The sequence below is a fragment of the Dermochelys coriacea genome, chromosome 7 (assembly GCF_009764565.3).
Source record: "Dermochelys coriacea isolate rDerCor1 chromosome 7, rDerCor1.pri.v4, whole genome shotgun sequence".
Classification (NCBI taxonomy): Eukaryota; Metazoa; Chordata; order Testudines; family Dermochelyidae; genus Dermochelys; species Dermochelys coriacea.
The window spans coordinates 304898-328210 of NC_050074.1; the positions used below are offsets into that span (position 1 = coordinate 304898).

At 46.3% G+C, this 23313-nt stretch overlaps 1 protein-coding gene across 5 annotated transcripts in view; it reads left to right on the forward strand.

The window, feature by feature from the left end:
* The window catches only part of LOC119858240 (SRSF protein kinase 1-like), a 52367-nt gene that overhangs the window by 8347 nt on the left and 20707 nt on the right, over nucleotides 1-23313 (forward strand). For 2 of the 5 annotated variants that reach the window (XM_043518227.1, XM_043518225.1), the window contains 4 exons: nucleotides 455-1047; nucleotides 12316-12449; nucleotides 12832-12940; nucleotides 13737-13824. In XM_043518227.1, coding sequence (XP_043374162.1) covers nucleotides 12404-12449; nucleotides 12832-12940; nucleotides 13737-13824 — 243 coding nt within the window. In that variant the 5' untranslated portion in view covers nucleotides 455-1047; nucleotides 12316-12403. The remainder of the gene's footprint in view (nucleotides 1-454; nucleotides 1048-12315; nucleotides 12450-12831; nucleotides 12941-13736; nucleotides 13825-23313) is intronic. The other 3 variants (XM_043518226.1, XM_043518228.1, XM_043518229.1) reach the window with 2 other exon arrangements.

The window sequence follows — 23313 nt, forward strand, 5'->3', positions numbered from 1 at the left end:
ATATTTGGGGCTTTTTCTTAGATATACACCTATTACCCTGCACCCCCGTCCCGATTTTTCACACTTGTTATCTGGTCACCCTATGCACAGTTGTCCTCTGCCCCCAGTGACTCCCTTCACCCCACCGCACCCTTTCCCAGTGTGCTGTGCTTAGGCTTTAACTCCCTCCCTGCTAGTCAAAGCAAGCGGGCTGAGACCCTTTTGCTTGAGTATTTATTCACTCTAAACGCCGACTTTGCTCGCTCGACCTCAATCCCATGTGGCCTCTCACAGCACCAGCCCTTAATTATCTCCTGGCCTTCCTCACCCCTCAGTTCCACCCCACCTTCTTTACCTCAGCCGTGCTCCCCAAGCACCTGCCCTCACCCTCTAGCCCCACTCTCCTCCCTCAGTTTGTTTATCAGATGATCATCCAGAACAAAGCCTGATCCCAGCTGCTTTCTTCCTATCTCAGAAGACAGGAGCCCCCCCAAGCGTCTGGTCTCACAAACTGCACTGATATCCTGGATTGAATCCTGCTGCCGGCAGCTGCACTCCCTGAAACACCTCAGCCACCTGCGTATCCGAACTGCCCTTGGGCATCAGAGGCTTGAAGCCATTGGGGGATTTGACCTCTCCCCCCCCCCCCCCGAAGCGCTTATGTACGAGGACCTTGTTCTGCAGGAGGGCCTGTAGCTGTGAAAAGTCTGGCCAGTCTATACCTGTACCCTCAAAGACAAGGTGACAGTGGGAGAGGAGCTGACATTGTTTCATCTTTTCAGTCTTCAGCTCCTCAAAGCCACAAGAGATATGGATTTTGTGTTATCTTACCTTTCTGTAGCCTAATCTGAGCCCCGTTCTGGAATGTGTCAGAGGCTGCTGTCCGTGGAGACTGTTGGTGACTCTTACTTTGTAACATGCCTGTAGCTCCAGGGTGCATTCTGAGGAGAGCAAAGCTCTGTCTCCTGCCCTGAAGAGCTTGCTAGGTAACGTGCTACAGCAGGAATCAGAGAGCTGGTCTTGGCCAGGAGGAGAGAAGAGGTTCCTCTCCCTCCGTTTCTTGTTCAGGTATGAGTTTGTCAAGTGTTACAGGAACAAAAATATGCATACAGGCACCCACCTGCAGTCAGACCTTTTACTGTTGAAATACTGTCTGGCCTCAAAGGAAGGCACTGGGAAGTTGCTGTGATTCTCCATTCCATCTGCTTGCCCAGGTACTATAGTATCAGAGCACCAGTGATTCAAGGCAGGGAGGAAGGTAGACACTGACCCATTGCCATCCCCTACTGATTTGCAGCAGCTGGACCTGTTTTTCATGTCCCTCACTTCACTGCCACCACATTCTCACCTCCTGTCACCTGCTGCACCTCAGTTAGTTTCTGCCCCTTGTCCTCACTCCCCTCCCATGTTACTTGCTTACTTGAGTCAGGCATCTTACTTTCAACGAAGTGTGCATAGAGGAAAGAAGAATCAATTCCAGTCCACTCTCCATAAGGCCAGATTTTCAGCTCCCATGGAAAACAATGGTGACCCTCTGTCCCTGCTCCACTGAGGAGAATCAGAGCTTCTGGGTGGGGAACCCTTTTGGAAGTGTAGCCTATAGTGTGCCATTAATTGTTGGGTTTACTGGATCTGATTTCCCTGTATTAAAGGCTACCTGAGATCCCCAGGGAAGAGCCTGGACCAAATGTCAGCAATTAGAGCTGCACAACTAGGACATGTGATCTGAGTCTTCACAGCCTGTCTTGGCCTAGAGGGGGCTCCACAGCTTTTCCTGGCCACAGAGCTGGGTCAGGGGCAGAGCCTGACTTTTATTTAAATACTGTGAAATTATTGCAACTAGTTGATAATAAACAGTGCCCTCGAGCCCAGCTAGTGCTGACAGGAGGTGGGGGCTGTTAGGGATGTGGCTGGCTGGTGCAGAAAGCCATGGGGTGTGACTGTGTCTTCATTCAAACTAAAATAGGCTGCCTGAGTGTTTAAGAAAGCACAAGCCACGAGGTGGGGGAGCTCTGCCCCCGCCTCAGTGACCTTCCTCATCTCAGTCATATGGTGGGGGGCTCTCTATCACAACTGCAGGCCTGTCTGTGTGCCCCTTGTGGATGTAGATGTAGCCACTCCAGGATGTTTGGCTCTTTGGCAAGGCCTAGCTCCAAATTAGGAATGAGGATTTCTCTAGGGGGGTTGGAGTGACACAGCTGCTACTCTGAAACCAGTCCCAATAGGGATTTTCCTCATTGTCCTCTCTGTGTGCATTGGCAGTTATTCTTAACACTGGAGGAAGAAGGTCAGAGAACAGCAGCTTGGGAGGGGAAGGGGGAGAAAGACTTACTCTCTTTAAATCACAGCCTGACTTATGTCCCTAGCCCCTCCCCATGCAATGTTGTGGCTTAGCTGGAAGATCTAATTTTAGGAGGTGATAACCCTTCCCAGTGACTTCCCTAACAGACAGCAAGTCAGCTTGTGCAGCATTAGCAAGACATATTTAGGAGTAAGATCCAGGTAGGGGTCCCTGGAAGAGGGAAGGACCCAAAGAATGTCTAGCTTTACTGAAAGGAGGCAGTGCACAATGGGGGAGGAAGGTGTATGATGTCATTTTAAAACCCTTGTTTGTAATTATTCCCATTGCAAATACTCGCTGCTAGAGGACCTGGGGGAATAGGTAGAGTATCAAGGGTTGTAGGTCTCCAAGGACTCAGAGCTGGGCCCTCTATAATGTGATTATGCAACGGTATAAAGGGCCCCACAATCTTTCTTCTAAGATGGTGTATAAAACCAAATCCATTTTCCAGCCCTAGAGTTCAGAGTGGGGAAAGAACCTTGACAACTCCAAGATCTCTTTCTTGAGTGGTAACAGTTAATTTAGACCCCATCATTATGTATGTAGAGTTGGGCTTACTTTTTCCAAAGTGCATTACTTTGCACTTATCAACATTGAAAGCTTATGCTCAAATAAATTTGTTAGTCTCTAAGGTGCCAAAAGTACTCCTTTTCTTTTTGCAGATACAGACTAACACGGCTGCTACTCTGAAACCTGTCATTATGCAAGGCACTGAATTTAGCCGTATGGAGTGGAAATCTATCAACTTCATGAAAAAACGCATACAGTGTGTACAATGGTAACACCCATTGTTTCATGTTCTCTATGTATATAAATCTTCCCACTGTATTTTCTACTGAATGCATCCGATGAAGTGAGCTGTAGCTCACGAAAGCTTATGCTCAAATAAATTTGTTAGTCTCTAAGGTGCCACAAGTACTCCTTTTCTTTTTGCGAATACAGACTAACATGGCTGCTACTCTGAAACTAGGCTTGCACAGACACCACAATTCCCTCTGATTGTCTAAGACAGTGGTTCTCAATTTTTTTTCCCCATGGACCACTTGAAAATTGCTAAGGGTCTCAGGGGACCACTTAATGATCTTTCCAAGTATTGTTGGCATCATTCATTAACTATTGTAAACCGCTTTGGGTAAAAGCGTTATAAAAAACAAACTTAATAATGTGCTTTTATTTGTAGAACAAAAAAAGTTTAACACTCATATTTTAATATCAATCGTCCTGCCTTTCTAATGTGATGGATGTGCCCTCTCTCCCTCGCCATAGCAGCCTCCGAGCTGGGGCTGGAAAGGAGGGGTGTCTTTTTCTCTCCTCTGCCCCAGCAGCACCTGAGCTGGAGCTGGGAAGGTCTCTCACTGGCAGCCACAGCCCTGGAGCTGAGGAAAGTTGCCTCTTTCTCTGGCCGCCGCAGCCCTGCACATCCCAAATTCCCCCCACTCCCTCTTCTCATCCCACTGCCCCCTCCCCCCTACCCTCTATTCACCTAGGACCACCACTTCACCTTACCTGTGCATCTTCTCCAGGGTGCTTGCGTGGCTCCACTAATTAGGTGGTTGGCCCTTCATTTTCTTGTGTGCGGCCGCCCAGGCGTGCACCTTAGAGGGAACTATCCACAGACTCCCTGAATGGAGCTTGGACCACAGTTTGAGAACCTATGTTCTAAGAGGTCCTTCTGTTCTGTCAAGTTTCAGAGTAGCAGCTGTGTTAGTCTGTATCCGCAAAAAGAACAGGAGTACTTGTGATACCTTAGAGACTAACATTAGAGCATAAGCTTTCGTGGGCTACAGCCCACTTCATTGGATGCATAGAATGGAACATATAGTAAGAAGATATATATATATATATACACACACACACACACACAGAGAATGAGGAAGTTGCCATACAAACTCTAAGAGGTTAATTAATTAAGATGAGCTATTATCAGCAGGAGAAAAAAACTTTTGTAGTGATAATTAAGATGGCCCATTTAGACAGTGGACAAGAAGGAGTGAGGATACTTAACTTAGGGAGATAGATTCAATATGTGAAATGACCTAGCCACTCCCAGTCCCTATTCAAACCCAAGTTAATGGTATCTAGTTTGCATATTAATTCAAGCTCAGCAGTTTCTCGTTGGAGTCTGTTTTTGAAACTTTTCTGTTGCAAAATTGCCACCTTTAAATCTTTTACTGAGTCACCAGAGAGCTTGAAATGTTCTCCTACCGGTTTTTGAATGTTATGATTCCTGATGTCAGATTTTTGTCCATTTATTCTTTTGCGTAGGGACTGTCCGGTTTGGCCAATGTACATGGCAGAGGGGCATGGCTGACTTAGAACAATGCTTCCTTAGCTCTCATCCCCTAATGCCCCTACTCTAGTTGCGCTACATTGATGACATCTTCATCATCTGGACCCATGGAAAAGAAGCCCTTGAGAAATTCCACCATGATTTCAATCATTTCAATCCCACCATCAACCTCAGCCTAGACTCCAATGAGAAACTGCTGAGCTTGAATTAATATGCAAACTAGATACCATTAACTTGGGTTTGAATAGAGACAGAGTGGCTGGGTCATTACACATATTGAATCTGTTTCCCTATGTTAAGTATCCTCACACCTTCTTGTCAACTGTCTAAATGGGCCATCTTGATTATCACTACTAAAGTTTTTTTCTCCTGCTGATAAAAGCTCAACTTAATTAATTAGCCTCTTACAGTTTGTATGGCAACTTCCTCATTTTCTGTATGTATATATATTTATCTTCTTACTATATGTTCCATTCTATGCATCTGATGAAGTAGGCTGTAGTCCACAAAAGCTTATGCTCTAATAAATTTGTTAGTCTCTAAGGTGCCACGAGTACTCCTGTTCTTTTTGTTCTGTCAAGGAATCTGCTGGTTTTGAGAGTAATGGTTATCTGCTGCTCTGGCAGGAGCTGCTTGCTGCAGTGGCAGCTGCCATTGAGGTAAAGGCAGCTGCAGAGGCAAATGCTGCCATCTGGTGCCAGATAGGGAAGGCCTGCTGGTTGCTGTGGCTATTGGATAGCTGCTGCTGGAGGAGCCTGCTGGCTGAGTTGCTTATGGTAGTTGTTGCCAGGGCAACCTCAGGGTTCTCTTGCTGCTGCTTCTATTGCTGCTTGAAGCTGCTTGCAGATGGCTGCTGCTGCTTCTTTGCAGGCATCTTGCAGCTTCTGTTCTTTAAGCTCCAAATCCACTGCTGTTGTTACAAGCTCAGCCTATTGGCTGCAGCCCTTATATAGTGTGTGCTCTCTCATGGTTCGATCCTTTCAGCCAATCAGCTTTCTAGCTCCTCCCCTAGTCCCTCCCTTGTGATGTTAGCTTTAAGTCCCTCCTAGTCACATGTACCTGTATATCATCCTTTTGATATTATCTTTAAGCTCCTCCCCTGATACCATCTTGGATTTTAGGGCTTTTTGCTGAGTCATTCCCTACAGGAGGTAGAATTTCCTAGTATGTCAGAGGAAGTGTAATTTCCTACTACCTCACACTGCATCTTTTAGAGATGGAATCTTCCACTGCCGTCTCCCTATATCTGCCATTTTGGTCAGCCACTTTGGATTTTCTAAATTTAAATTATCATTCATTTCTACGTAATTTAAAGCCTTTATCTTAAAACTAATTACTCTTTTATGCAGCCCAAAGGATCCTGATACAGTTACCAATCTAATTATTTCAATTGGGGGAAGTGATTTTTACGGCAATTTTAAACCCCTTCTAAGGTTTTTCTGCAAGGTGCTGCAAGGTATTTCAGAACATCTAAAAGCACAATCTCTTGGTACACTAGTGGGAAAAGTACTGCAAAACTTGAAAGAGGGGCTGTGGTAGAGAAAAGATGCAGAGCCACTGCTGGAATTCTGCATAATCAACTTTTTGTGAGTGCACATAAATGCTCATGGAAGTGTGATTCTGGGATATGTATGGTAGTGATTGCACAGGCAATTCCATTCACATTTCCTGAGCTGCATATGCCGGAGAGTGCTGACCCCGCACAGAAAAAGGAGGGGCAAGACAAAACTCAGGGAGGGGCCTACTAGAAAGGCCCTGTATGCTGCTCATTGTGCGCACTAAGACTGCTGTGGAGCTGTGTGTGTTATGACCCTTGGGGTTGAGCTGATCAGTGCTCAGGAAAGGTTTTGTATTTCCATCTCAGCTAAGTTGTAAACTTTGTTCTAGAAATAGGGTGACCAGACGTCCCATTCTTAAAGGGACAGCCCTTATTTAAGCCCTCCTGCAGGTGTCCTGACCTTTTCTTAAAAATGGGCAAATTGTACCATATTTTCCGTTTCCCCCCCCCCACCCTTCGATACTGGTGGGTCCTGCTGCCAGCCAGATCCCTGCTTGCCAGCCGCCCGCCCACGGCCAGGGGAAAGGGGAGTCAAGTGGCTGCTGATTGGGGTGGGTGTGCAAAGCTGGTGGCTGGGCAAAGGTGCAGCGCGCAAGGCTGGCTACTCCCCCTGCTGGTCTGTCAGTGCAGCCCCTGCTGCATGCCGGTTCTCAGCCAGCAGGGCCCTGCCCCCCCGTCCCCTTTCCAGCTGGCGCTGGCCGCACACTGCAAGCTGTGGTGGCTGGTGAGTGTGGGCAGGCGCCAGGCGGTGGCCAGTTACATGTCGCCTCTGCTGCCCACCCCTTGGCCCTTTATGTGTTTCCCCTCTTCCTGTCTTCTCTCTGCTTTGCTCCTTCACCCCTGCAGCCCCGCTGCTCCTCCATATCCCCCCTGGTGGGGCTCATCCAGCTCCCAGCATTGTGCAGAAAACCAGCCCCTGGTTGGACTGCTCAGTTCACCAGCAGCATGGCCGGCAGGCTCCTTCCTTCCCCCACTGCCTCTGGCTGGGCTAGCACCCCAGGAAAGCCCAAGACCCTGTGGCCCTGGGTGCTGGCCAGAGCCCTGCACGTGCCAAAGGGGAAGCCTCTCCCCCCCAGCTAAGCTCTGGAGTGGTGGGGGGGGCACGATTTCCAGCCTGTTCACACCCTGAATCTTCAGGCTCCACAGCAGGCCCCAGCGCAGGGTCTTAGCACTCTCTTCACCTGCCCCTCCCCGTCCTGGGTCCAGGCCCAGGGAGCGCGGCGCTGCTCTGTCCCCTAGAGACCCTCCCCTGTTGAGCCGCCTCTCTGGCTGGGTTCGCTGAAACCCCTGCAGTCAGGTTCCCTGGTCCCTGGTGTATGATGCATCCTTAGGGCTTAACCCGTTCCTGCCCGTGTTGTAGCCAGGGGACAGGAGGTGGCTGGGCTATGTTGGTGGCCAGCAGCAGCATGGAGGTGTTAGCTGTCTTTCGACACTATGCAGCAGGAAGGGACAAGTTGCTTCCAGCCATACAGGTGGGGGTCCAGGAGAAGAGAGCAACTCTGCAAAGACATGGGCCAGATCATTCCTTCCTTCCTTCCCTCTACTCCCCGCCTCCTCTGAAGCTGGAAGCAGCTCCCATCCCTTCCCTTTTGCACAGTGCCAAAAGACTGCTGCAGGCCACATTATGGTGTGCACCCTAGCAGAAATGCAACCCTGCGTGCCCCCTCCCCACATGTGTTGCCTCAGGAAGACATGGTGCCAGGTAGCAGGAGAGGCGTGTCCATCCCAGGGACCCAGATGGGCAAAGAGGGTGGAGTGCTCTTGGCAGGGAAGAGAGGGTCAGTTGGTCACCCCTCCCCCCCCACGAGAGAGAGGGGTGTGTGTGTGTGTGTGTGTGTGTGTGTGTGTGTGTGTGTGTGAGAGAGAGAGAGACATCTCCCTATGTGAATAAGTGGGGGAGGGTAACAGTGTGTGTGTCACCCCTCCCCATGTGAACCCTAAAGCCTTAAAGATAAGAAGATAAATAAAAAGAATCCAACTACACAGTATTTCTTTTTAACAAGGGCTCAGTCAACTTGATGTTAATTTGAATATTTGTATAGCATAGTTCTGATTGATTGCCGTTGAACTTGCTTGAATACGAGTAATTTTACCAGGTGTCCCGTATTCAGCATCGGAAAATATGGTCACCCTATCTATAAATAGCCTCCAGGGAACTTTCAAAGGATTTACTTTGTGGCTGGATAGACCTGATGGTAGGAGAGAGTTAGAAGCAGGAAACTTAAAACAGGTGCAAAGTTATGAGTACAGTAAAATGACCCTATCCCAAGCTGTCCAAGGTCTATTCTGAAGCCAGTGCAGTTTCCAAGGCCCTTGCTGTGATCTGATCCCATGTCCCTTTCCTCACCACATACCTCCAGTGGTGCAGAGGAACTTGCTCCACTTAAGGACACCCCTCCCATTCAAACCAAACTAAAAAAGAAAGCAGGAGCTCTCAGTATCACACTTCCAGGAGCTCCTGTACGCCCCAGGTCTCAAGTAGAGCCGTGAGCTCTGCCTCCATGAGCTACTACATGGTGAGTCTGTCAAGAACCAATGGTATTTAGATCCACAAGGGGCTGCTTTTACTGCATGTGCCAAGGCTTGCAGGGATGCTTACTTGGAAAGCCCTGCCCAAATTGTGTCCTGGCATATGGCTCTTTCACACATGAGAGAAGAATCTACTGCTCTCTGTGGGTTCAACTGCTTTACTCTCTCTAACTATCTTCTCAAACTGAGTATGCCAGGTATCATCATGTACGTCACAGGGGTGCCTGGAGATGGTGCAAACCCAAGAGGAGGGCTGCTTGCCCCTAGAGCCACTCTGGGACACTGGACGATGGCACTTGTTGGATTATGCAGGACAGCATCTCCAGCAATGTAGCATTGCTGCTCCTTTTGTAAATTATTTTTTTAAACTAGAAAAGACCAATGTAATCATCTAATCCAGGGGTGGGCAAACTTTTTGTCCCAAGGGCCACATCTGGGTATGGAAATTGTATGGTGGGCCATGAATGCTCACAAAATAGGGGTTGGGGTGCAGGAGGGTTTGAAGACTCTGGCTGGCATTGCGGGCTCCGGGGTGGGGCCAGAAATGAGGAGTTCAGGGTGCAGGAGGGGGCTCTGGGCTGGGGCAGGGGGTTGGGGTACAGGGGGCATGAGGGCTGCGGCTGGAAGTGCAGGCTCTGGGGTGGAGCTGGGGATAAGTTTGGGGTGTAAAAGGATGCTCTAGTCTGGGATGAAGGTGTTTGGAGGGCGGGAGGGAGATCAGGGCTGGGGCAGGGGATTGGGGCCCTAGAGGGAAGCAGGGTTGCAGGCTCTGGGTGGCGCTTACCTTAAGCAGCTCCTGGAAGCAGCGGCATGCCTCCCTCCAGCTCCTACGCAGAGGTGCGGCCAGGGGGATCTTCGCACTGCCCCGCCCGCAGGTGCCACCTCTGCAGCTCCCATTGGCCACAGTTCCCGGCCAATGGGAGCTGCGGGGGTGGCACTTGCAGACGGGGCAGCATGCGAAGACCCTTGGCTGCCTTTATGTGTAGGAGCCAGAGGGCGGACATGCTGCTGCTTCCGGGAGTTGCGCAGAGCTGCAGTATGTGCGGCGTGCCCCCTGACCCCGCTCCCCAGCTGAAGTGCAGGAGCAGGGCAAGCCCCAGACCTTGCTCCCCAGTGGGAGCTCGAGGGTCAGATAAAATTGGCTGGTGGGCCGGATGTGGCCCAAGGGCTGTAGTTTGCCCACCCCTGATCCAGTCTGACCTTTTGCATAATACAGTATAGAAAACCTCATGCAGTGATTTCTGCATTGATCCCATAACATCTGTTGAGTTATAACATCTCTTTGTAAAAAGATATGTAGTCTAGATTTAAACACTTTGAGTTCTGGAAAAGCCACCACATCCCTAGGTGATGTGTTCCAATGGTTAATTACTCTCACTATTAAAAATGTGCATCTTTATTTCTGGTCTGAATTTGACTAGTTTCAGCTTCCAACCACTAGATCTTGTTATCCCTTTTTCTGCTAGATTAGAGATTACTATCAGCAACATCAACCCCAGGGAAGCCAACCTGAGCCTGAGAAGGATCCAGAATTTACCAATGTACATTGCCAAGAGCCACAGTAATACATCAGCAGCCCCCGCTCCCAGCGCCTCCCACCCACAGGCAGCCCCCACGATCAGCGCCTCCCCCTCCCTCCCCGCACCTCCCAATCAGCTGTTTCGTGGCATGCAGGAGGCTGTGGGGTGTGTGTGTGTGTGTGTGTGTGTGTGTGTGTAAGGGGGAGGAGCTAGGGCATGGCAGGCTCAGGGGAGAGTGGGAAGGGATAGAGTGGGGCCAGGCCTGTGGCAGAACCAGGGGTTGAGCAGTGAGCACCCCCTGGCACATTGGAAAGTTGGTGCCTGTAGCTCCAGCCCCAGAGTCGGTGCCTATACAAGGAGCCGCAGATTAACTTCTGAAGAGCCTCATGTGGCTCCGGAGCCAAAGGTTGGCCACCCCGATCTACCCTGTGTAGGGCTCGTTACTAGAGCATTGCGTACTTCTTAACCTTTTTTTTTTTTTAGTGCATACCTGTTGGTAACCTGTAAATAGTGAGATGTGAGAAGCTTCATCTATAAGGCACGGTTTCCAGTTGTCAAATCATTCTTGTAGTTGTTCTTTAATGCCCTATCAGAGTATTAGGAGATAGATGGCAGGGCTCTGTGCTGCTCTACTGACATGGCAGTACATTGAACAGGCCCAGTCCTCTATTCACCACAGTGCAAACTGGGGATCAGTCCAATGATTTCAGTGTCACATTGGTATGAATCTGTCATGGAAAGTTATTTACGAGAGAGTGACAAGTGGAGGATGGGGGCTTCTGGAACTTTGCATCTAAAAAGAGACAGAGGCTTGAGGTAATGCATTTTGCTTCAGTAACAGAACTAAGAAGGGAAGTGGGTTAGAGGCAGTCACAGTCCCTTTTCATGATGCGTTCTAACCTATTCTTCCTTGCTTCAGCCTCAAGTAGGGGAAAATAGAGCAATGGAGACTTTTGCAGTCCCAGACTCCCTTGACATAAGTGTAGCCACAGGCCAGGGAATCTGCTCATACCCCATGCTCACCCAGCATCAATAAGAAATGCAGCTACAGCTTGTAAGGTTTGGTCCTTAAGGGCAGCTTTGTTGCTAACAAAGGAAGAGCAGGATGTAGTAAATGCTCTTAGCTGAAGAATCAAAAATGACAGAAGAAGCCACAATTCCATTCCAGAGTTGCTGGGGAAATGCTCTTATTGCTTGTCTACACTTGGAAATACCAGAATAGCTATTCTTGAATAACTATTCTAAAATAGTTATTCCAGATAAATTCTTATATGGACACTCTTACTAGTCTAGTACATTTCAAGTGTAGACTAGCCCTTAGGTTTCACCAACTAACTCCTCAGAATTTAAGGGCAGTATTTCTAACGTACTAATAATCTAATCAGACTAACTAATATCACATTTGTTAGGATTCAAGTTAGTGAAAATTGCCAGATGGCCACTACACAGACAAATCCTTAGCATGAATCGCTATGTTGGGTGTTATTTTTAAAATGGTTGACTCCTAGTGTGCCAAAAACAGTGATCTCGCAGAGTTTTGAAGCATTATTTCAAGATAATCTGTGTTATAGCCAATTAGCTTTTGTCCGAGCTGGGCTGCAGAGTACTGGAGTTTCCAGTGCATATTTAATACTAAAATAGAATGTGAGAATCTGCAGCTCAGTTAGACTGTGCGCATATTAGAGACCTGCCCTCTCCCTCTGCTGAGCTGGATCTGTGTGCTCTCTGCAGGAAGCCAGGCCAGCACTGTAGTTTGTCAGAGGGAATGCCTGGCCCTTTCTTCAATCCCCACTAATCCTCTGGAAATCCGAGCAAGGCAGCAAGAAACCTGAGACTCCTGTCTCTCTCTGTTCTAGCTGCACCCAGCAAGGAGCTCTGCTCAGCCTGAGTCATTTCAATGTCCCTATTTTGAAATCTTAAAATAATATCTAATCCCTCAGGAAATGCCAGAAATTTTCCTAACCCAGGTCCAATTCTGAGGAAACATAGGGGAAGGAAGAAGGGATCCAAAAGGAAGAATAGGTAAGCTGCAAAGGGGAAGGCATGGGTGCTTGGCTGAAATACCAACAGGTATGCACATACATAACTCTATTTACAGGAGTAAAATGCTGAAGATCGTGCTGTGTCTGCTCGAAGTGTCAGATCCCTCCACCGGCTCATCCTGAGGACTGCAGCAAGCCTCTGGCATGGAGGAGTGGGGATGCCAGGAGGACCCTGCAGAGTACTGTGCCGGTGAGTCCCAGGGAGTGTTACCAGTTTGGTACCCAAACCTCCCTGCAATTCAGCCTGGGAGATTTGTAGACTCTGGGCTGAATTGTTGAGGTCAGTCCCTCTTTCTGTTTGGTAGTGTTTTGAAGACCTGTCCCACTAATAGAAAAGCAGTACTTGTGGCACCTTAGAGACTAACAAATTTATTAGAGCATAAGCTTTCGTGAGCTACAGCTCACTTCATCGGATGAAGTGAGCTGTAGCTCACGAAAGCTTATGCTCTAATAAATTCGTTAGTCTCTAAGGTGCCACAAGTACTGCTTTTCTTTTTGCGAATACAGACTAACACGGCTGCTACTCTGAAACCTGTCCCACTAATGGAGCTATTGGTGATCCATCTCTGTAGGAGGCTACTACCCTGTGCAGAAGGGAGACACATTCAGTGGAAGATACCAGGTGGTGCACAAGCTGGGCTTTGGCTACTTCTCTACAGTCTGGTTGTGCAAGGACATGGTGTGAGTAGCACAATAGAGACTATTCCAAAAGGAGGGGAACTCTGTAGAATGGGGCTGTAAAGGGAAGTTTAGAGTCCATCCAGTGGGGAAAGGGGAGGAATTGACCCCCTCTATCTGGGCAGAGGAAGGAACAGCCCAGAGGAATAGCCTGCCCTGAAGGCAGGGATGTGGGTGGTGGTGGGAGGCGATCAACAGAGCCAGCTCAGCTGTGAAGCATTATTTCCCAAGCAGCCAGTTACAAGAGGGCTCCATTGAAGTGAGTGGGGGGTGAGTCTGACAGCAAGAATCAGAGGGGAAGGATCTCTAGGAAGGGAACTGGTGCTTGGACACTAGACAAACAGCCTAGGTTAGACAGAAGTGAGATGACATTGGTGGGTGGAATGCTTTGTAGTCTGTGGTGCTGAGCTGTGCCTGCAGGAAACCCTACTGGATTTGTGTTTGGCCCTAAAGGGAACAGGTCTTTCTTTATATTTACTTTTCTGATATATAATGTGCTCTATCTCAGCCTGGCCAGACCTCTCCTGCTCCCAGAGGGAGATGGAGCTCTAAGATTAAAGTAATAGTTTCCAGAGGGAGATGAATACAGGTCTCCACCCTGCTGTATGTGGAAGGTATGAGGTTAGGGATGTTAGAGGCAGAGGAGAGGTGTAGGGCAGCCTCTCTCAGTACAGAGCACAGGCATTGGGAGGTCACTACAGGGAAAGGAAAGACATGGAGACTCCTCCAGGCCGTATGGTGGGAAGCTGGGTGGACAGAACTTTTGTGCATTGGTCTGCAGGTGTGATTCCTTTCACAGAGAGAAGCGGCGTGTAGCTGTGAAGGTGGCCAAGGGTGGGGAGAGCTTTGCTGAGGCTGCCCAGGATGAAATCTCTCTCCTCCAGTGTGTATGTACCTTTCCTGGCTGCCCTCTAGGGAGCATGTTGGCTCATTCGGTTTCTGCACTGTAGGGATTGCAGCTGTTTTCAGAGCTCTGCAGTACTAGTCCACTCCTCCAACAGGTCTCAGCCTGATGGGAGCCTGGCTGGCACCAGGGAGAACACATCAAACTCTATGTAGAAAAGGGCCTCAGGTCCAGCATTTGCTTCGGAAGCAGCCTCCCACCCCAGGGTATGTTTATATTTAGTGATCATTCTGTTCTTCTTTGAGTGCGTGCAGACATGTATTCCACTCAGGTGGGCATGCGCCCAGTGCACTGAAGCTGGAGAACTTTGCCTAACAGTACCTATGGGCGGTGTTCATGCCTTGTGGCTCTTGCCCTTCCCCTAGGTATTTAAGGATAGCAGCATCCTGACCGGTCTCACTTCCTTCTCGCTCCCTGTGGCTAGAGTTTGAGCATTCTGTGGTGCTTTACTTTACATGTTTTTTCCTCAGTTTCTCTAGGAATTTATTGTATATAGTTCATTGTTAATGTAACTTAATAGTGCTGGCACCATTCCAGTCTGACCCAGCGTGGTCACCTGGCAGGGAGGTGTAGTGTTGCAGATGAGCACTTATTTGATCTTCCCCTCACCCAGGGTTTCAACAAGTTCAAACAGCCCTTTTAAGTGCTAACAAGCAGCTCCTTGTGGACTCCTGATGCCAGTCCATCTAACTGCCTCTGGTTTTGGCCATGGGGCATCTATTGAGTCTGGTATTGATAATTGCAGCATCGGCAATGTACGACCATAGGGCTAGAAGGGACGGCAACGGTCATCTAATCTAACCCCCTGCCAAAGTGCAGGATTTGTAGTGTTAAACCATCCAAGACAGATGACAATCCAGCCTCCTTTGGAAACCTCCACTAAAGGAGGTTCCTCGACCTCCCAAGGCAGTCTGTTCCACTGTCCTTATAGTTAGGAATTTTTTTCTGTGCTTTAATCTAAATCTGCTATGGTTTGAACCCATTGCTTCTTGTCCTGCCCTTGGTGGCAAAAGAGAACAACTTTTCTCCATCTTTTTTGTGGCAGCCTTTCAGGTATCTGAAGACCACTATCAGATCCCCCCCTTAATTTCCTCTTTTCCAAACTAAACCAGTTCCTTTGCTCATATGGCTTGCATTCCATCCCTTTGATCATCTTTGTTGCTCTCCTCTGGATCCTTTCCAGTTTCTCTGTCCTTTCTATACATTGGTGTCCAAAGTTGGACACACCTACTCCAGCTGAGGTCTAACTAGCGCTGAATAGAATGATACTATCACCTCCCCTGACTTGCATGCTATGCCTATGTTAATGCAACCTAAAATGGCATTTGCTTTTTTTTTTTTTTTTTTTTTTGGCAACAGCATTGCACTGTTGACTCATGTTGAGGCTTTGATCCACCACAACTCCCAGATCCTTGTCAGTAGTGCTACTGCCAAGCCAGTTTCCCCCCATTCTGTATTTGTACATTTTATTTTTCTTCCCTAAGTGTAGCGCCTTACATTTGTCTTTGTTGAATTTCATCTTGTTGTCATTAGTCCAGTTCTCCAATTTATCAAGATCCCTTTGAATTTTAGATCTATTCTCCAAAGTATTGGCAACCTCCCCCCACCCCTGCCAGCTTTGTGTGATCTGCAAACCTGATCATGTTCTCTGTATCTACATTCAGGTCATTAATAAAGATGTTAAACACTGGACCCAGAACAGATTCCTCTAGAACTTCACTTGAGACCTCCCTCCAATCCAACAACATTCCAATAATAGTTACTTTTTGTTTGCAGTTGTTTAATTATGTATCCACTTAATGGTAGTTCTGTTGAGCCAGCTTTTCTCCAGCTTGCTTATCAGAATGTTATGTGGGACTGTGTCAAAAGCCTTGCTGATGTCCGAGTATATTATGTCCACCACATTCCCCCTATTCACCAAACCAGTTACCCTGTCAAAGAAGGAAATCAAGCTTGTTTGGCATGATTAGTTCTTGGTAAATCCATGCTGGCTGCTGGTGATCACCCCTCTGTCCTTCAGGTATTCACAAATGTAATGTTTTATACATTGTTCTCGTAGCTTCCCAGGTATCAAAGTCAGACTGACTGGTCTATAGTTTCCCAGCTCCTCCTCCCCCCCCCTTTTTTAAAAGATGGGCACAATGTTAGCCCTTCTCCAGTCTTCCAGGACCTTTCCTGTCATCTATGAGTGGCTCCACGGTTTCTTCAGCTAATTGCTTTTGTACGCTTGGGTTAATAGCATCCAGCTCCACTGATTTTAATTCATTCAAATTGGTGAGAAGATCTCTGACATGTCCTTTATTCATCCCAATCTGCATCTCTTCCTCTTCATTGTCTGTGGTAACTTTTGCTAATCATCTGGTCACACTTTATTTTTTGTGAGTGATGCAAAGTAGTTGTTGAGCAGCTTTGCCTTCGTATCCTCTTCCATGCCTCTCCTTCCATTTCCTGTATTTATCCCTTTGTGGTTTTAGATATCTAAAAAGCTCCTTGTGCAGCCACATTGGCCGCCTGTGGCTTTTTTTGTGTTTCCTCTGCAAGATGTTGAGCCTCTAGTATTACATCTTTTAAGAACTGCCAGCCTCCTTTGACTTCTTTTCTTCCTAATTGGTCTTTCCATGTGACCTTGCCTACTATTTATCTGAGTCAAAGGCAGATTTCAACTCTGAGGTCCAGTGTCCTTGTTTTGCTCTTTTCATGTCCTCCTTTCCATAGAATCTTGAATTTTATCAGATCACAATCACTTCCTCCCAAGTTCCCAACCACCTTCATGTTCTCAACTAATTCATCCCTGTCGGTCAAAACCAGATCCAAAATGGATGACCTCCTAGTTGTTTCCTCAACTTTCTGAATCAGAAAGCTGTCCCCTACACACACTAAGAATTTGCAGGACGTATTATGTTTTGCTGCAATAGTCTTCCAACAGATATCTGGGAAGTTAAAATCCCCCATTTGTACTAGCTCATGTGAGTTAGCTAATCTTACTTACTTGTAGAATAACTCATCCACTTCCTTTTCCTGATTTGGTAGTCTATAATGGACCCTCACCATAACATTGCTACTGTTCTTTTCCCTTGTTACCCTCACCCAGAAACTCTCAGTGAGTCTGTTGCTCACGTCCCCTTGGATCTTGGAGAAAATGTATACATGCTTGACGTACAGCACAACACCACCTCCTTTTTCCCCATACCTATCCCTTTGGAACAAGCTATATCCCTCAATGCAGGTACGCCAATCGTGGGAGTTGTCCCACCAAGTCTCTGTGATGCCAATTAAGTCATAATTTTCTTCATATACCGTGACTTCCAGTTCATCCTGATTGTTCCCCATACTCCTTGCATTTGTAAACAGGCATCAAAGATATTTTGCAGATTGCCCTGCAAGGGTCATAAGATCACAGAGGAGGAGGTCTTCTGGGTGGAATTTCAACCAACTAGATAGTCCTCCTCCAGTGTCTAGCAAGCCTCTATTTTGACTTGCCTGTCCAGGGCAGCATTCTAGTTGTGATCTCCCCATCTACATCTCCTCAGTTCAGAGACAGGCTGTCTCACTTTTACAGTGCTTGGAATATGGTTACCATAGACAAAGGGATCCTAAGTATTATGTGATCAGGTCATGCCATAATTCCTGGCCATTGCCCTCTACCCCATCCCTCTGCAGGGACCCCTCTCATGAGTCACTGCTCCTGCAGCAGGTCCAGAGTCTGATTGCACATGGAGCTATAGAGGAGGTTCCCCTACAGCATCAGAAAAAGGGGTTCTGTTCCTGGTATTTCCTGGTCCCCAAATTCAAAGGAGCGATGAGACCTTTTATTGACCTCTGCAGCTTCAGCAAATACACTAGATACGTTGGAATCCATATGGGTCACCCTAGCAACTATCCTTCCTGCATTGAACCACAATGATTGATTTGTTGCCCTGAACCTTCAGGATGCTTATTTCCATATGGCAATTTTCCTGAGCCACAGGAGATTTCTGAGATTTGGTATGGTGGGGTAACACTATCAGTACACTGTGCTTCCTTTCAGCACCTCACATTTTTAAAAAATACATGACTGACTGTAGTGTCAGCATACCTCGGAAAAAGAGGAATTAATATTTTCCTGAACCTGGACTATTGGTTAGTGAGACACAAGTTCAGAGAACATGTTTTCCCAATTCACACTACATCTAATAGAATATTAGGAGCCATTAAGAAAGAGATAGATAATAAGACAGAAAATATAATAATGCTGCTATGTAAATTCATGGTACGTCTATACCCTGAATACTGAGTGCAGTTTGCAACATCTCAAGAAAGATACATTAGAATTGGAAAAAGTACAGAGAAGAGCAACAAAAATTATCAGGGGTATGGAACAACTTCCATATGAGAAGAGATTAAAAAGACCTGGACTGTTCAGCTTGTAAAAGAAATGACTGAGGGGGATATGAAAGAGGTCTATTAAAATCAGGACTGGTGTGGAGAAAGTGAACAAGGAAGTGTTGTACCCGATGAAATTAATAAGTAGCAGGTTTAAAACAAAAATGGAAGTACTACTTCACACAATACAAAAATCAACCTGTAGAATTCATTGCCAGTGGTTGATGATGTGAATGCCAAAAGTATAACTGGGTTATAAAAAGAATTAGATAAGTTCATGGAGGATAGATCCATCAGTGGCTATTAGCCAAGATAATCAGGGATGCACCCCATACTGTGCATGTCCCTAAACCTCTGACTGCCAGATGCTTGGAATGGATGACAAGGGATGGATCACTAGATAATTGCCCTGTTCTATTCATTCCCTCTGAAGCATCTGGCATTGGCCACTATCTGAAGACCTGATACAGGGCTAGATGGACCATTAGTCTGACCCATTATGGCCATTCTTATGTCTCTTCAGTCATCTGGGAATGATATTGAACAAAAAAAAGTCCATGGTAGCACCAACTCAAAAGATTATGTTCATTGGGGCCCTACTAGAGTCTACAAATTTGAGAATCTTTCTGCTGAATGATTTCAAACAATTCAGCATCTATGTCTGGCACTACAATGTCAGCCTTCAACTATGGTCCATGTATGCCTGAAGTTACTAGGTCATATGGCTGCATGTACTTGCATCATCGAGCATACAAGACTGCGCCTTCGTCCTCTTCAGGTGTGATTGAATTTGCTCTATTCCCTAACGTGTCATACATTGGACAGGCTTGTCTGAGTTCCTCTGAAGATCCTTATGGTACTGGACAGTTCAGAGCAACATATGCCAGGGTGGTCCATTTGTGCATCCTCCCCCAGCCAGGACTGTAGTCACTGATGCCACCTCAGTAGGTTGGGGAGCACATCTAAGAGTGTTAAAAGTTCTTGGCTTGTGCTCAGAACAGAAAGTTTCCCTCCAAATCAACATTCTGGAGCTCTGGGCCACTTACAATGTCTGCCAAGTTTTACAGGATCACATATGGGGCACACTGGCTCATATACTCACTAACGCTACCACCGCAATACTATAAGCCGGGAGGAACCTCCTCCAACCGTGTCAGGAAGCAATAAAGTTACGACAGTTCTGCATCAGGGAGAGTATTGTTCCCACAACAGCTCACTTACCTGGAGTCCAGATTCACTTGGCTGATCACCTCAGCAGGAATTTCTCCCACAATCACATGTAGTCTCTGAAGTCCAGGGTGCAGAGTCCATCTTTGCAGAATGGGGCATTCCAACTATCAATCTGTTTGCGATGAGACACAACAAGGAGTGCCACCATTTTTGCACTCAAGTGGGTCTCAATACAGATTCCCTAAGTGACACCGTCCACCTCAAATGTGGGGGTCTCCTTTGAGGTACCTCTTCTCTCTAATCCCAGAGGTCATTCTCACGCTAAAGCTGAATCATACCAAACTTATTCTCATTGCTATAGCTTGGCTCAGGCAATGTTAGCCCTCCAACCTACTGGTCTATTGGTTTGACCTCCCATATCGCTGCCTCTTCATCCCAACTTACTAACTCAGCACTCTGATCAAGTTTTGCATCCAGCAGTCGCCCCTCTTCATCTCAAGTCGTGGATGCTTCATGGCTAGATGAGGAGGAAGGATGCTTGGAAGGTGTTGCTTTGCTATGGGTTAACAGCAGGAAAACCGCTATTAGAGTAATCAAGTGGAAGTGTTTTTCAGCTTGGTCACTTGCTTGGGGAGGCCAGCTGATGCTTGCCTGTATTCAGAATATTTTAGCATACCTATTGCACTTTGAGTCTTCTGGTCTCTCACTCAGTTCATCGTGAGTTCACTTCAAATCTTGCCATTTCATCTGCCTAGCTGAGATCAGCCACTTTTCTCGAACCCCATGGTGGTTAGGTTTCTAAGGGATCATTTGTCTCTACTCACCTGTGAAAGAGCCGGTTCCCTTGTGGGACCTTAATATTGTCCTGGCTCGCTCCCCTCATGGGTCCTCCTTTCGAGCCCCAGCAACCTGTTCTCTGTCCCTCCTGTGCCAGAAGACAGGCTTCCTTATGGCTGTAGCAGCATTATGCAAGCTGCAGGCCTTAATGGCACAGCCCCCATACACAGGTTTTCAAGGACAGTGTGGCCCTGGGGCAGCAGCCAGTTTTTTTGTCAAAAGTGGATTCTCAGTTTCACCTTAACCAAATGATTTATTTTCTAGAGTGCATTCCTAAACTGGACTCCAACACAAATGAACAGTGTCTTCAGACGTTGGATATGAGGTGACGCTTGCCATCCTACCTAGACAGAACTAAACCTTTTCGAGCATTGCCTCATTTGTTTATTTCCTATGTGGCTTGAAGGAGCGGGGTCAGGTGGTCTCTGTGAAAACCATTCCAAATTCATAAATTCTTGCATTACACCAGCATCTGAAGTGGCTCAGACCATGCCTCCACAGAGATTGTGAGCTCATTTGACGAGGGCCCTAGCAACGGCAATAGTATTCCTCAGTGATATTTCAATATTGGACATTTGCAGGGCTGTTACCTGGTCTATACATACTTTTACTGCCTCTAGATCTGATGCGAACTTTAGGAAGGCAATCCTGCAGTCACTACTTAGGCAAATTGTGAGCCCCTCCTCCTATGAGAACTGCTTGTGAGTCACCTGAATGGAAAATATGTCTGCACCCATGTCTCAAAGAACAACAGTTACAATGCCAGTAAGTAATCATCTTTTACGCTGGGTGCTGCAGGAAACACAGACCACCTCTCAGTGCACTATAACACTAATTATCCTGAGTTGTTGAGTATCTTGGTGGTGGTTCTCCTCCTGATGCTTCCGCTTCCTCCATCCCGTAGTCCTTACTCTCAGTATTCACAGGGTGAGCTGAGCTGTTCCACTCTGGCCTCATTCCTGCAAGCTACTCTAGACATCCAATACAACAAACCGAGGGAGAACCTCAGGGTAGAGGATCTCCACCTTTGCAACAGGAAAAGATGGAAACATTGCTCCAGATCCTCAAAGGTATTTAGGTGCCTAAATGGAAGATCTGGGTCACTGTCTTTAAATGAAAAGCTCGGCTGGGAAGGGGGGTATTCTGTGTTTGTACAATACCTAGCATAATGGTCTCCCCGGCACTATGGCAATACAAATAAGTTATAACTTTTGCAAAAAGTGTATAATTCAGCAAAAAGTATAAGAAGACACTAAGCATGTAGCCTGAGTTTCTTTGTGCCCTCATGCATATCTCATCCATTAGTTGCATCTATTACTGATGTCACTAATTGTTCCTGAAGATGACCTGAACTTTTAGGTCTGTGATGGTGGTGACAAGTCTCAGGACTTGTCTACATACAGAAGTTGCACCAGTTAATTTAAACTGGCTTAGTTAAACCAGTGCAACTTTTTGTCTAGACTTTATAGTATTGGTTTAGTTTGGGCTGGTAAATTTACAGGCCTAGAGTTAAACTGATATAAGACAGGTTTATAGTGATATGAGTCCACCCACAAAGTTGCAACAACTTAATTATATTGGTATAAAATCATCCCTTTAGGTATATTGATATAACTTTGTTTTTAGACCTGGTCTTAGTCTTAACTTAGAAATAGTTTTGTTTGAAATCCTTTCTATTTAGCAGCATAGCAGACCTTAATTCTCCAGTACTAGGCATGAGAGATGTTACAAGTAGGGCTGTCAATTAATCGCAGTGAACTCGCGCGATTAACTCAAAAAAATTAATCGCAATTGATTGCACTATTAAAATATAGAATACCAATTGAAATGTATTAAATATTTTTGACTTTTTCTACATTTTTAAATATCAATTTCAGTTACACCACAGAATACAAAGTGTACAGTGCTCACTTTGCATTATTTTTATTACAAATATTTGCATTGTAAAAATGATAAAAGAAATAGTATTTTTCAATTCACCTCTTACAAGTACTGTCATGCAATCTCTTTATCATGAAAGTACAACATACAAATGTGTACGGGTTTTTGTTACATAACTGCACTCAAAAAGAAAACAATGTAAAACTTTAGAGCCTATCAAGTCCACTCAGTCCTACTTCTTGTTCAGCCAATCGCTAAAAGAAACAAATTTGTTTACATTTATGGGAGATAATGCTTCCTGCTTCTTGTTTACAATAGCACCTGAAAGTGAGAACAGGCATTTGCATGGCACTGTGGTAGCCGGTGTCGCAAGATATTTACATCTCAGATACGCTAAAGATTCATATGTCCCTTCATGGTTCAGCCATCGTTCCAGAGGACATGCTTCTATGCTGATGACGCTCGTTAAAAGAATAATGCGTTAATTAAATTTGTGACTGAACTCTTTGGGGGAGAATTGTATGTCCCCAGCTCTGTTTTACCCGCATTCTGCCATATATTTCATATTATAGTGGTCTCGGATGATGACCCAGTACATGTTCGTTTTAAGAACACTTTCACGGCAAGTCTGACAAAATGCAAAGAAGATACCAATGTAAAATCTCTAAAGATAGCTACAGCACTCAACCCAAGATTTAAGAATTTGAAGTGCCTTCCAAAATCTGAGAGGGATGAGGTGTGGTGCATGCTTTCAGAAGTCTTAAAATAGCAACACTCTGATGCAGAAACTACAGAACCTAAATCACCAAAAAAGAAAATCAACCTTGTGCTGGTGACATTTGACTCAGATGATGAAAATGAACATGCGTCAGTCCACACTGCTCTGGATTGTTATCAAGCAGAACCTGTCATCAGCAGGGACGCATGACCTCTGGAATGGTGGTTGAAGCATGAAGGGACATATGAATATTTAGCGCATCTGGCATGTAAATATCTTGCGACACCGGCTACCACAGTGCCATGCAAACGCCTGTTCTCGCTTTCAGGTGCTATTGTAAACAAGAAGCAGGCAGCATTTCTTCTGCAAATGTAAATGAGCTTGTTTGTCTGAGTGATTGGCTGAACAAGAAGTAGGATTGATTGGACTTGTAGGCTCTAAAGGTTTACATTGTTTTATTTTTGAATGCAGGGTTTTTTTGTACATAATTCTACATTTGTAAAT